Raw genomic sequence first — 15,002 nt, 5'->3', positions numbered from 1 at the left:
TCAGCAACTTACTCTCAAAAGGTTCAGGAAAAAAAAAAGTTCTCTGCAACAGACTTGCACCTTTCCCATAAAGCTGATATGATAAAACTTTTACATAAATTAAATGTAAATTAGATAAGAGTTTTTAGGTGAACTATTTAGGAATAAATTCTGTTTTATTACTGTTCACTTAAAAGTAGTTTCTCTAAATCTTTTTGGGAACTTGAAACTTAGGTTTTGCTAAACGAAGTTAAACAATGGAAATATCTATGTCATTCCCAAATAAAATAAGATACTGTAACTTTAACTACTGAACATAGGCTTCCTTTTACAGAGAAACTAAAGATATTTAGTACTATTAATAAATATGTTTTGACTGTAAATCGACTAAATTTCAATAAAAAATAATTATAAATAATAAATAAATATGTTTGGTGTCACACTGAAAAAAAAATTTATGTTGTATAAGACACCATGTGTTCTTTAGAAATCATAAATACCCTAAGTTGACCAATCTACAGAACACTAATGTAAAAGACAGCTCTTAATTGTTTACTTCTTGGTCTTCACTAGAAACTAAGGTTTTTAAAGGTTAAGAATTCTAATTAAAATATGTAATTAAAACTATTTTAAAAACTAATAAGGAAAACATCTTTGTAAGCAAAGAAAATTAAGGTATAAGGATAGTAATGCAGTTTGTTAAGGGAAGAGAAAGTAATTTTGTTCTAAAGCTGTTTAATTCTAAATGGGAAAGAAAATATGGGACAAAATATAGATATGGAAAGTTGTACAGGTTTGTGAGGAAAAAAAGTCTTTAGAAAGAAATTCCACGTATGGTCAGGACTAAGATTAGAATAAATTTAACTGAGTAGATAAATTTTAATAATAAAGGTAAAAGGGTGCAAAATCTGAATTTTATTTTTTTCTTTGTTAAGAGGACAAAAGTTTCTTAGAATACTGATCTGCTTTTAATAACAGATTGTAGGGTGTAGCTCAGTGGTAGAGTGCATGCCTAGCATGCACAAGGTCCCAGGTTCAATCCCCAGGACCTCCATTAAAAATAAACAAACAAACCTAATTATCACCCCCCAAAACAAACAAATATATTTAAAAAAATTTTTTTTTAAGTAACAGATTGTAAAGTTTCTTTACCTTTCAAGTAATCGGTTATAATTTTCTATATCTGCCTTGAAAATTTTTATTGTCACTTGGTTAAGTGAATATTATTTCACAGTGACCTGTGATGCAATCCGACTGCTTTTAAAATCCTTTTGAAATTTTGACAGTTTCCAAAGATCAAATTCTTTTTTTTAGGGTGTGTTAGTTTTAGTTTGTTCATAAAAGGAAAGTGAAATATTATATACTCTCAACAATTATGCACTCCAGAAAAGAACACACACTCAATTACATGCCAAAAGGGAATTTGATTAAGGAAGTAAAATAATGAACATTTATTGCTTTATAATAATAAATGTTTTTTTCCTTTTTTAAAGAAAAAGAAGAAAGTCTTGTCCAGTATCTGCTACTAACTAGCTATGTAAGGTGAATGTTTAACATTCATAAGTGTTACTTTTCTCTGTTAAGTAAATCAGATATGCTTAATCAGATGGGCTTCTACAGACCTCTTACGGTTCAAATTCCACCATGTCAACATTTTCTTAATTTTAATTCTCTTTTGTCCAAACACTATTTAATTGTTCTTTATCCAAATGTGTTTGTTTATTTCTATCTTAAAGTTCTACTTCTAATACAAAGATCAAATTCTAACTGAAGTTTCTTTGTCCTCTAGCTAACTTTGAGGTTTTCCAAAGGGCCCCCAGAACACTGCAAGAAAACTATTTTCTCCCACTATCAAAGAAAGATATTAAACTAATTAGGCTTATTTGGTATGTTAAATTACACAAGAAGCATTGTCAAATGAGTTAAACCTTCTTAGGTTATACTGCATGGATAAATTCAATTAATATCGATATTCTAGAAATTATATGGAATTCCTAAAAGTTTGGTATGGCCCTGTAAAACATTATCAGCCATAATTCTAGTTATTATCTTAAAATTTTGTATGCCACAGCAATAACCAAGATTATTTGTCAAGTACATTGTAATCAGATCTTTAATCATGACTTTTTTGGGGGGTAGGGTGGAGGGAGGTAATTAGGTTTATTTATTTTTAGAAGAGGTACTGGGGATTGAACCCAGTACTTTGTGCATGCTAAGCATGCACTCTACCACTTAAGCTATACCCTCCCCCAGCCATGATTTTTAAAGTCTTTTGTCATTCATACAGCTTTACTCTGATATCATTGTGGGAAAAAAAAAAAAAAGCTTCATCTTCAAGAAGATTCATATGCAGGACTTTTTGACAAGTAAAGGTTTTTGATAACTTTCAGATCATACTACTGAACTGGGTAAGAAATTGGAGAATTCTAATGTAAAACCTGATGGCTTCATAAAACTGTTCATAGAAGATTTAAATCAAGGATTAGTCACACATCAAAAAAAAAAAGGATTAGTCACAAAGGACTAAGCAAACAGATGAATATGGTTATAATTTGGTGGGAGGAGGGGTTTGTCTGAAATATTACTGGTTTTTAATCTCCGTGCAAACAAAAGTCCAGGACCAGATGGCTTCACTGGGGAATTCTTCCAAACATACAAAGAAGAACTCATACTGGTCCTCCTCAAACTCTTCCAGAAGATTGAAAAGGAGTACTCCCAAAATCAGTCTATGAAGCCCCCATCACCCTGATACCAAAACCAAAGACACTACCGAAAAATGAAATATTACTGTTTTTTAAATCTTGTGTTTTCCAAATATAAGGAAACCCTTCCCCTCAAGCTATTGAGTAAATTATACCTTTGTAAGCAGAAGTGAAACATTCATCTTTTCTCTCTACCTGATTCCTCCAGAAACTGGAAACTCTTAGGTTCCCAGTAGTTTTACCAGGTGAATAATGAAGGCTACTCATGGCAGGTGCAGGAATATCTAGATATTCTGGAGACCCTGAGAAGAGAGAAACCCATCAAAATCTATAGATATCAGAATCCGCCAGCAAGCCCTTGGCATGGCTTTCCTGGTCTTGGGAGGCCTTTAAAAGTTCAATTTCAGATTCATTATGGGAATTCCAGCTCAGCCAACTTACAAAAGCCTACAAGATCAATTATATTTATGTAAATAATTAGGCCAAGTTTATTGAAACCAGACTCATTTTGCAAACAAATTAATCTTAACTTGGCTATATTTGGTAGAAATTAGGGTAATTTTAAAGAGAAAAACTGTTTTAGTGGATATTAAGTTCTAGTGTTGTCTTTGAGGGTTTTTTTGTATTTACTACCTACGACTCACTTCTCAGGTGGCTCCTTGTTATCATATTATTGTATAGTTTAATTACAACTCACTTAATTGAATTATTAAGAGGACATTATAAGTTTGTTTCCGAAGCTTATCACAGCAATCTAATTTTGGATGAAGATCAGATGCCCTATGACCTGCAACCAGGAATTATGCGTACTGGAAAAGACATCAGATAAAGGACTCTGCAGCCACATTGGAAGGGGCCATTATCAGGCCTCCTCTCCTGAACAGATTGCAACTCCTGTTTCTGATGCCTGGTTTCAGCTAATTGAGACCAGCACTACCAGACCAGGATGAGAAGAAAACGACATCTGAAGTAGACAGCTGACCCAAGATGCTGGACCAGGCCCAAATCCTAATGACTTTGATAATTGCACACACTTTTGCTTATGAGCCAAATGCAATTCTTTCCTGGGCTCAATCATATGCCAAGTTTCAAAAATCAATGATTGCTGGATTTGGGCCAATTACCTATGTCTAGTACTCCTGGGTTACCTTGGTAGATCTCTCCTCTCCCAGGTTCTAAATGCATGGCCCTTAGACATTTTATTTTAGAAGAAAGAAACTCTAGTACCATGCAAGCTAATACCAATATCACTGAGTGGGACTCTCTTACCTGGCCAGTTAATGACATCTGTTCTGAACCTGGCCATAAATACTCCTTTCCACTGGATGTTAAATACTGGGTAGCTCCTAAAAGGACCCAATGGACTTATGGAACAAGTTAATGGCCTTGGCTCTCTCCAGGTTGGCTAGGAAGATGCACAACTGGTTTCCTTTGGGCTTAAAGTCACCTACAGGTGGCCTCGGAAACAGGCCCTGCCAATTTGCCTTTAATTCCAGCACACTGGGTTCAATCAGTTTTCCTATGATATGACCATTTAGCCACAACATTCGCTATTTCACTTGGAAAAGAAGATATTCTTACTTATATAGAGGCTTTAACAAAATTTACTGAGCAAGCTTTGAATGACAGTCATCAAGCCATCAGCTTGCTCAATTCGGAAGTCTCCATGATGAGAAAAAGAATGGTGTGGCCCTCAAGATTCTAACTGCTTCCCAAGGGGGAACTTGTACTATAATATATACTGAATGTTGTGTTTTATACCCAATGAGTCTCCTGATATAACTCATCTTATGACTCACGAAGAATCAGATTTCCACTCTGAATGATCCTCTTACCAGTTCAGGAGAAATACTAGGAAAATGGTTTGGTTTTGGAGAATCTCGGCTTAAATTTCTTAACTATTGATCACATCTATAGTTCTCTATAAATTAATGAACCTGCACAATGAACATGAAAAGTAAAATTGACATAAGTCCTACTGGACAACTCGGAATTGACCCTTAGTCCTTGCCAGACATCTTACTAGTACAAATGCCTAAAAGGAAAGAAAGAACTGGGCTATTAAGACCCAAGACCCAACACTGAGAGACATGACAGACCCACGGCAGGTAAGCCATCACCCTGGGATTGAGAGACCAAACATTTGATCACCTAATGCTTTCTATCAAAAGATTGATGATCAAAGGGGGAAAATTAATGAAATAAATTTCTTACTTTATCGCAAGACAAGAAAAATTTAAACAAAAATTTTCTCTGCCTGTTTGGGCCTCCTCCCTTTAGCATGTATTGTGCATCTATATTAGCCAGACCTACTTAGGAGATAACCTTATTAATCTTGTAAAGGATCATGAAGACCCACTACTAGTTTTGTACATTCGGATCTGGGTTGTGTAAACTGTCAATACATTATCTGATGTATAACCCTTTATTTTAAAAAGGTACATAACTGTGCTTTGACCTCTAACTGGTAGAATATTCCTCAGAGCTTTCTGAAAGACTATTTCTCAATCTGTAATCCTCAAGTTGGTTGGAATAAAATTTTCCATTTCTTTCTTAGACCTTAAGACTATTGACTGATTTTACTGTCAACACTATATTTAGGCTAATCATTCACTTTATTCCAAATAGTTAGGAACATTCTATTCATTTCCTGGTTGAAAAGACAAATTTTACTGATATCTTCTGAGGACACAAGGTGAATAAGGTCTTCTCCATCTCTGCTCTCGAGTAACTTGCAGTTCAAACGGGAAGACAAACAACCAGGCAAGGACAACAGAGAGTGAAATCTTAAGAAATAATAGGAGTTAGTCCCAGGAAAAGGGCTGTCAAGAGTGTTCTCAGAAAAAAGAACAACATGTGCAATAGCCTTTGTTCATGAAAGGGCATTCTGAAAAATCAGTATGGCAGAGCAAAGTCAAGTGACTGAGTCAAGTGCCTGAAGTGAGGCAGGAGGTTAGGACATAAAAAGAACCTCTTTGGAATTGAAGGAGAGATTAGAGACTAGAAGAAGTCTATGGCAGTAATTCAGGCAAGAAATGATTGACTAAATAGCAGCAGTGGGTATACAGGTGTGTCAATCAATAAAAACACTTGTAAAAAGTTAATTTATAATCATATTTTAGGTCATCTGGATAAAAAAACAACATCTCACAGCCTAGTGTTGCCACAAGATTTCATGGTTCACTTTCGTATTTTTATTTACTGTTTTATCACAGGCTAATAATATGCTAGAATCCTTCAAGTCAAGTGCAGCCAAGTGAAAGCCAAAAATCATCAAAATACACAAAATAAGCAGAAGTCTTACAGTACATCGATAAAAAAATGAAAAGAATATGCAGTCATAAGACCACATGGTATAAAGACAAATAGAAAAGAACCTGCTTTGTAGTAGTCACTATCATAGATCCATTTTGAGTGACTATAACAAGAAAATTTTATTTTTATATGTACCAACTTGCAATAGGTTATTAGAAGTCTAGTAGTAAATATGTAATCAAGTTTTCATTAAATGAATTTGAATTACTTTATTTTGACATCATTAATAAATTAAGTAGTCCATCAAAATAATGGATCAGAGATTTTAAAGGGGGCCAGAATATACCACAATGGCATAAAAATTATTTTGAGCAGAGGGCATGAGTTCCTGATCACTTATTGGCCTAAAAGAAGAGCCTCCCAAAAGAAAAAATAATTAAGTTGTCATAAATCTCCTCCCCAGGAGCAACCACAGAAGACTGACTCATTACCTGAGATGAGAAGTCTCCACACTACACCTAAACATACACTGTCACAAAATGATGAGGTCTCCCATCTATTCCAGGGGCCCATTGATCTTTCCTAAAACTAATTTATTTTCCCATAAGTGCCTTCTTTCTCTCTCTCTCCCTGCTTTCCTTATTAAGATGGTATATGATGGTATACAAGTCCCAAATTCTGTCTGTCTCACTGAGTCACATTTTTATGAACCCTCACATTACATAAGTAATTTTGTCTTTTTTCTTGCTAATCTGTCTTTTGCCAGTTTAATTCACAGGCTCCCAAACACTAAAACTAAGAGGGCAGAGGAAGTTTTCTTCTTCCAACAACTGAAAACAAGTTTCATCTTTAAAAAGGAAAACTGGTGATCATGATAATCATCCAAATGATACTGCAACATGTTCAAAATCAAAAAACTAATCAATTTTGGCTTGAGCCAAATATAATCCATCACATTATTTAATGTTTTAAAGTTTGAATTCTGTGGCTTTTGTAGACTTTTTACTTTAATTTGTTTTGGTTTACAATGGTATGACAGCCATAAACATATGGAGTTTATACATAGTTTTGTGTTTGTATATACATTTTATAAAAATTAATTTAACACGGGTTGCAAAGAAATATTTAGCACCTATACATTACTTATATTTTAAAAAATGATTGAGGAAATAGAACTGATGAGACTTGATATGGAATTGAATATGTGAATTGATGTAGAACTGAAGAGAGGGAAGAATCAAGGATTATTCACAGGATTCCAAAGTGAGCAACTCAGTAGACGGCAATGCCATTTACCAGGATAGAGGAGGAGAAAAGAATGGGGGAAGGCAGGGAATAGCAAAGGGAAGAGGGGCTGAAGAATCACTTTAAACATAATTTTAGGAGCCACCAAAAAATTCAAGTGGAGATGTCCAACAGAAAGACATCTATCTGCAGCCAAAGAGATGGGTTTTTAGCCTATGATACAACTTTGGGATTCACTGGCATATGTACAATATTTTGATACCATGAGAATTAATGATATCATGCAAGGAGTATGTAAAGAGTATAAAGAGAACCAATCACAGCAATTATGTGAAATAGTAAGTGTTTTTTTTTTAAAAGAAAAGAGAAACAGGTCAAAACACTGCAAGGAACACCAACATTTTAGGGAAAAGAGGGAGCAACTGAAAGATAGAACTGAAAAATATTTTTTGTACTTAATAACCAAGAAGTTATTTGTGGCCTTACTAAGCACAGTTTTGGTGGATGTGTGGAAGTAGAAGCCAAATTAGAAAGGGTAAAAAATAAACAAATGAGAGATTAAATTAAATGATAGCTTCTCAATCACCCAACCAGCAGCTCCAGAAACAAAGACATGTTAAGTTCCACCTTTCTAAATTTCTATTCTATAGGACTCTATGGACTCTTAGAATCTGCGTTAGTAAAAATTTCACGTACTGGTATTTCTCATGTACTCCAGGATGAACATCATGAACTTTGGAAATCAATGATGTATAAAAATGATTGAGACATTATTATTTATGAAATCTAGAACATAAAAATTAAAAGATATTTCTGATATATTATCCTAATGAATACAAAATGTAAGTTATTAATTTTATAAGTTTCTTCAAGAAAGCCTACTCAAGAGTCACAAGAACACACTCAATAAATTATTCCTTTTAAATAAATTTAACCTTAAGGGGGAAAGATGCTTCCCAGAATGGTTTCCCCTAATATTCCAAGTAAAACAAAAACTTAAGATCTTGTATTCTTCAGCAACTGATTCACTAATCCATTCAGTTAACATACACTGAGCTACTATTTGCCAGGGACAGTTTACACTTTCCACCTATCATTCATGAATCCAACTGAATAACCAATTTAAATTAATTCAAGGCTCCTCTGAATATGATTCTATTAATTATAGTGTCCTACATGAAAGTACAAAAAAAAGTCACAGTAAAGTAGCCAAATATTCAAAAACATTGTGCTTTAGATAGCAATGTGTTACATAATCCTCAAAAAGTTCCTTCTGTGTATGTGCTTTTAAATACAACAGGTTTGAAAGACAAGTATTGGGGGGGAAAACTGAGCACCTCAGTCCGCACATCAAAATACAGTCTGATCACTTAAAGAGTTGACTACTTGAAACTGTAAGTGTAACAAAGGGATGCTACTGCTTGAGTACAAATTGTGGGTCAGTCAATAAACATAAGTAAGGGCTTTAATAAAGCAACTGAGGGGCAAGAGCAAATACTAAGAATCAAAGTAGGGGTACAGGCAACTTCAGGATCTACAAAACATTTATGAAATGTGATGTTGAAACAACAAAGAAATGGACTAAATACGAACAAAAGTGAGAGACAGACTATGTATTAATTATAATACAAAGGAAAATAAACGAGGTGGCAGTTTCGAAAAATATCAGCAAATATTTACTATAATTATATGTATACACCCACATAAAGAAACCAAAGAGAAGGTTCTGATCTTTGATAATAGTGGTTAAGTAAGACTGCCTAATTTAAATCTAGGTTCCACAACTTATTAGCTGTGTGACCTTGATCGAGTTGCTTGACTACTCAGTTTCCTTGTTAGTAAATCTAACAGTTCTTATCTCATAGGGCTGTTGTGAGGATTAAATGAGATGATGCATATAATGCAATCTAGCACAGTGACTGGGCATAGAGTAAGTAAACAATAAATGTTAGTTCTTATTATTACTATTGTATATATTTCAGGAGCTCCCAGTCTATCAGCAGACTAAAAAGAAGCTCAACACAATAAGATCTATTAGAGGCATGCAAGGAGTCCAAAGTTTCTGCCCTGACTGAAAACATTAGCCCCAACAATCAGCATCCTAGACCATATGCCAATTTTATTCTCAGCATGCTTTGATCACTACTAAGGACTTCCTGTACTAAAAATACACAATCATAAATATGGTTTACCTCATAGTGAAACTAAAAGATTTACACTTCTGTCAGCCTAGAGATATGAACACAAGTCTAGCATTTAAACTGAAGACCAATCTGCACCCATATTCTATTGTTTTAGCTGATGATATTGTACAAAAATCCACAGAAAAATTTACCAGAAAAAAAATAAGTCAATACATGTTTAATGAACTAAATTGCAAAATATCCAATCCTAAGACTTTCATTCAATAAAACTGGTAACTCCTTAAATGTGCTAGATAGCATGTGGGTCTGATGGAGAGAGGATGATGTGAAAAAAAAAGATATTCTTGTCGTCATAGCATTTACAGTCTAGAAGGGAAACTGGTATTATTTTATAAAATTACAATACAACAGGAGGATCCAGGGGAGGGAGGATGTAAAATATCCCTCTAATTCAATCTAATATGGGGATAAGTTGAATACTGCATAAATACAAAAAATAAAATTAATAAAACTACAGTTTTTAACTGCCTTGGCAAATTAACTCAAATAGTCAACAAAGAAGCTAATTAAAAGTAGGAGTCACAAAATAACAACAAAAAAAGTGAGAGTCATGATTGGTCTTTAGCCTTATTATATGGTAATCAGATGAAGATCTGCCAGCTTAAGTAGTCTTGCAGTTCCACTATCAATTTTTGCAAAGGAAATATGTGTACACAAATCTACATGGAAACTTAGAAAAACCTGTCTAGACAACCTTTGGATTGTAGTGCAAGGTAACAATCTACCACAGAAATAGATGTCTAGGTATGTGAAGGATTCTGTAATATAAAGACACTATACAATACGAAAGCAAGTAATAGAAAAATGAAAAAGGTGACTACTCGATCTTTCAATTATAATCTAAAAAAAATGTGAAAATCTAATTAAACTGCAATATGTAATTTAAGCAAGCTACATTAAACCTAAAGTTTACGAGTTGTCAATAAAATATTTAAGCAGCATTAAGTGCCTACAAAGAGTTAACCAAAAAAATTAGATTCCAGCACTTAACTTTGTTTTCACCTTCTAGAGAAATACCCTCCCCTCCAATTCTCCACCATAACCCTACTCTATTAGTCATGGGATGAACAATAAAGGAAACCAAAACAGACATTAGCCATTTTACTGAGAATATTAAAAAAAAATCTTTAGAAATAAGGCTTATAAAAAGACTTAAGAAATTGTATCTTAACAAGGGTATATACCATAAGACTCAGTTATTCTACTTCTGGGAATTAACTGAAGAACACTAACTTGGAAAGATATATGTACCCCTCTCTGTTCAATGCATTATTTACTACAGCCAAGATATGGAAACAAACTAACAGTACATCAATGTTTGAATGGATAAAGATGTGGTATATATACACAATGGAATATTTCTCAGCCCTAAAAAGAATGAAACTCTGACATTTGCAAGAACATGGATGGAAGTTGGTAGTATTATGTTAAGTGAAATAAGCTAGGAAAGACAAATATCATATAATTTAACTCATATTTGGAACCTAAAACAAACAAATGAACAGACAAAACAAAACAAAAACTCACAGATACTGAGATCAAATTAGTGGTTACCAATGGGGAAGGGATTGGTGGAGCAGGTGAAATGGGTGAAGGAGGTCAACTGTATGGTGTTAGATGGTTAACTAAACTTGTGACGGTGATCACTTTGTAGTGTAGATGTCATATTATAATGCTGTACACCGTAAACTTATTTTTAAAAGGGAGAAGGAGTACATTTGCAGTCTTATGATTGCCTTCCCTATCTGACTCCTGAATTGGCTCTGAGCGACCTGTGTACAGGGACTGTTACTCGCTTTTATATTGTTAAGGACAGAACTTAGGTATGCAACAAATATCTGTTGGACTGGGTCAAATCAACATAGTGACATCTCCAGTACAGTATATACAGTGCCTAAACTGCTTGAACATTTCAAAATTATCAAAACTATACTTACATGTAAGTTTACAAGCATATTTGCAAGATTTACCATTTAAAGCTCATGTAAAATTACAATTTATAGATTGTAAGAAGCCATAGCCATATAACATATTGCTTAAGTTTTTTTTACCTTAAAGTAAATGTCTCAAAAGCATTTCACCCTCAGTGAAATTGTAACTAAATAGCCTAGAATAAAATGTAGTTTACACAATCTGTTACCATAAATTTAATAAAGAACAACTGGTTCAATTTAACACCATTCCAGTGTTCACTCCCACTTATTCTTGCTTCTGCCTACCTATCTGCCTACTCACATTTTTAAAAGTCTTTTAGAGCTTTCTTTGTAAAGAAAACAGCAGTCTCTAAAAACAATGTAAATTAATTATTTTATTCATTGGTTATTTTCTAGAATTTCACAGCAATATTAGATTCCAATGGGCGATTTAAGCATTTTAGTATTATTATTCTACCAGTTTTGTTTCCAAGAGTCAAAGATTTACAAGCAAACTGGTAACTTGGCAAACTGTTGGCAGAAAACCTGTCTTTATTATACAAATTATGATTAACTTAGCAAATCACAATATAGGACAATGAAAAGAATTCTAGAAGGAATATAAAATTGTAAGACATCATCATACCAAATGACAAACAGTGCCACATGTACACGCTCCTTAGAGGTTCAGAACCTGTGTCCAACCTCTTTCCAAGTGACGTAAAGACTTCTTAAACGAGATCCTCTCCTGTATTTGGTTGTTTCGAAGCTGAAAAACTGAACAGGTGGCCTAACTACAATTCGGGGAAGATTCTGGGAGACATGAGCAGGCCCTAAAGAAGTCTTCGTAAAGCACAATCATTCATTCATCTCCGCAAATTCACACTAAATACGACCCCCACCCTACTGCGGGACCGAAATGGATCAGATCCCAAACTATGCTCTCCAGAAGACAGGGATGAGGTGGCGCGAAGGAGGAAGACACGTAAACAGACACCAGGAGCTTTGTATGAGAGTTCTGAGGTATGGACTGAATCTGTGTTTTTCACCCATGTATACCCAGGACGTTACATACAGCAAGTGCTCACCAACTATTTGTTGAAGGAATAAATAAATACATAAATACATAAATAAATAAATAGGAAACACTAAAACGAGCCCAGGATTGCGGCTGCATATTCGCCGTGGTCTCCGTGGCCCAGCCCGCCACCTCCATCTGCTCCTAACCCCGACAGGGAGGTCACCCTTCTCTCCTGTGTCGCCTCAGACGGCGGCAGAAACCAAAGGTCAGGTCGAGTCGGGGACCAAACTTCGCCGTCCCCGGTCCCCCACCCCCCGCCCCCAGGAGGCACTTACCGTTGGTGTAGGGAGACCCCGAGGCCGAGGCGGCCCCGTTCTGGGCCTGGAGACCCGTAGGGGCACCGCTGGAGGCCGGTATCCCGGGCTGGGACATGACGACGATGTTTATCAAGGTTGGAAGGGGCTGGTCTGGGTCTGCGACAGCGCCAAGCCGAGAGCTGAAAAGACGGCCGCTGGAAGCGGAGGGAGGGGGCTAACGACTTAAGACTGAAGGCGGGATAGAAAGAAGGCGGCGCATAAAGCTCTAGGCATGGCGCCGCATTTTCCCCAGCCCGCCGGCGGCCGCCGCCTGGCCTGGGTGCTCAGGCTCGGGAGTCGGGCCGGTGGGCCCGGGAACGCCGGGTTGGGAGGCAGCAGCCAAACGCAGAGACACCCAGCGAGGCCCCGGCCGGAACTGCCTGTCAGCCGGAGCCCGCGCAGGCGCAGTTGGGACACGTGGCACTTCCGGCTCCGGCTCCGGCCTCGCAGCGGCTTCGGCGGTAGGTGATCTCTTCTCTCCCGGCGGGGCTGCCCAGAAGCCACCTGACAGCTCGGGGTGTCCCGGCCCGAAGGACCATGCTCGGTCTCGCCTGCCACGTCACTGACTCTTACCGTCGGCCGGAAGTGGCGTGTGTCACAGCCACGGAAACCCCATCCGTCGTGAACGTCATCTCTCCCGCACGGTCGGGATCTGAGGGCAATCAGGGCTTGTGGCAGCTTTCGTGGAGTGGGACTGACAGTTCCTCTCCTCCAGTTTTTGTGACGATTACCTGAGACATCAAACGTCTTCGTCCTCTGTTGAGGCTATACCTCGGGTAGCTGAACCGATTAATAATCATCGCAGTATTTCATTTCACATTTTGTCATTATATTCCAGGTGTAAATTGTGAGGGCATTTTTTAAAGGGATGGTTAATTATGTACGTGTGTTGAAAAAAATCAAGCCGAAGAGGAGGTCTATGCTTTCGAGGGGTGGGGGTGGGGGGTCTTTGCTTTTGACCGGGGATTTGAGAAGTAATTTTAATTTGGAAACTTGCTGATTCATAGCATGGTCATGCCAAAGTTCATTAACAACATATTTAAATGGCAGTTTTATTTCCTCTCCCAAGAGTTTACAGTAAGGTAGAACATTCAAACTTCCTTTCTAGGCAAGATATTTTTTTTACTTTTGAGGTCAAAGGGAGGTAGAAATTGGAGTGATTAGACAACACTGTTAATTAATGAACTAAGTAATCATCTTAGCCACTTTAATTGTACTTACATTTTTCCTGTTCTGACCTGATGATCAAGCCCTTTAAACTACAGATTTGTACTGTTGATTAAAATGTCAAGTCAAGAGTTTAAAAACCCGAGTGTGAAATACATCTTTACTTAATTCTTTTAATGTCAGATACCTGCTATGAAATGCTATATTACATACAAAGAGATGTAAACTGCTGTGTAAGGCCCGAAAAACAAACAGTAAGAATTGAAATAAGTTAAGTGTTAACTTTTATCCTGTTTTTATCATTTGCCTTAGAACCTAACTAAAAATGTGTTTGCTATGTGTGGAATTGAAAAATTGAACTCCTTTGTGCAAGGTGCAAGTACAAAGTCTTACTGAGGATGAAGATGATACTTCTGGACAAACTATTTTCAGCTTAGAGCCCCTGTAACAAAATGCCAAATCATATGTACAAAGAACACAAGACTTTTAGTGTTTTAAAGAGAAAATGGACCTACCTGAGGTCAGACAGAAACTCAGGGTCACTCTACAAAAGGGGAGGTGCTTAGCCTTGGTCTCAAGCTTGCATTAAATTCTTTCTTTTTAAATTTTTTTGGGGGGAGGTAATTAGGTTTATTTATTTGTTTATTTTTAATGGAGGTACTGGGGATTCAATCCAGGGCCTCATGCAGGCTAAGCATGCACTGTACCACTTGAGCTATGCCGTCCCCCATAATCCTTTTATTTTTTTTTTAATGCAACTCCTTAATGATCTTGGTTGGTTGACCTTGACACAGGAGTTTGATCTGGTTAAATCAAGTTTTCTTTAGACTTTGTTCTGTTTAAGCAATGTCTCTGTTCAGAAAAAAACTGATGGAGAATGATGAGCCATTTTAGAAAGTAATCTCTGGCTAAATCAGGTTAAATAAACAAATAATTTGCTAATAAGTAAACAATGCTTTTTCTAAAGTTTGTTCCATCACTAAGTATCCTGTTGCTATTATCAAGTGCCCCTCAAAAACAAACAAACTGTGGTTAAGTCTTTCAAATGTTTTTTACATTTTCAGTGTAATCAGCTTTAAAATATTGAGCGAAAAAGCAGCATTTATCATTTTCACACCCTCAGGAAAATAGTAGGAAAATAAGTTTAAGTAATTTAGGTG

General features: G+C 36.3%; 1 protein-coding gene across 3 annotated transcripts in view; it reads right to left on the bottom strand.

The window, feature by feature from the left end:
• SEC24A (SEC24 homolog A, COPII coat complex component) overlaps positions 1-13,590 on the bottom strand; it is a 62,064-nt gene extending 48,474 nt beyond the window's left edge. For 2 of the 3 annotated variants that reach the window (XM_074360688.1, XM_074360689.1), the window contains exon 1: positions 12,655-13,580. In XM_074360688.1, coding sequence (XP_074216789.1) covers positions 12,655-12,751 — 97 coding nt within the window. In that variant the 5' untranslated portion in view covers positions 12,752-13,580. Of the gene's footprint in view, positions 1-12,654 lie in introns of all 3 variants that reach the window. The other variant, XM_074360690.1, reaches the window with a different exon arrangement.
• Positions 13,591-15,002: the final 1,412 nt, after the last annotated feature.

This window comes from Camelus bactrianus, chromosome 3 (assembly GCF_048773025.1).
Source record: "Camelus bactrianus isolate YW-2024 breed Bactrian camel chromosome 3, ASM4877302v1, whole genome shotgun sequence".
NCBI classification, from domain to species: domain Eukaryota; kingdom Metazoa; phylum Chordata; class Mammalia; order Artiodactyla; family Camelidae; genus Camelus; species Camelus bactrianus.
Note: the sequence above shows the minus strand (reverse complement) of the source record. Positions and strands in the feature narration are given on the sequence as shown.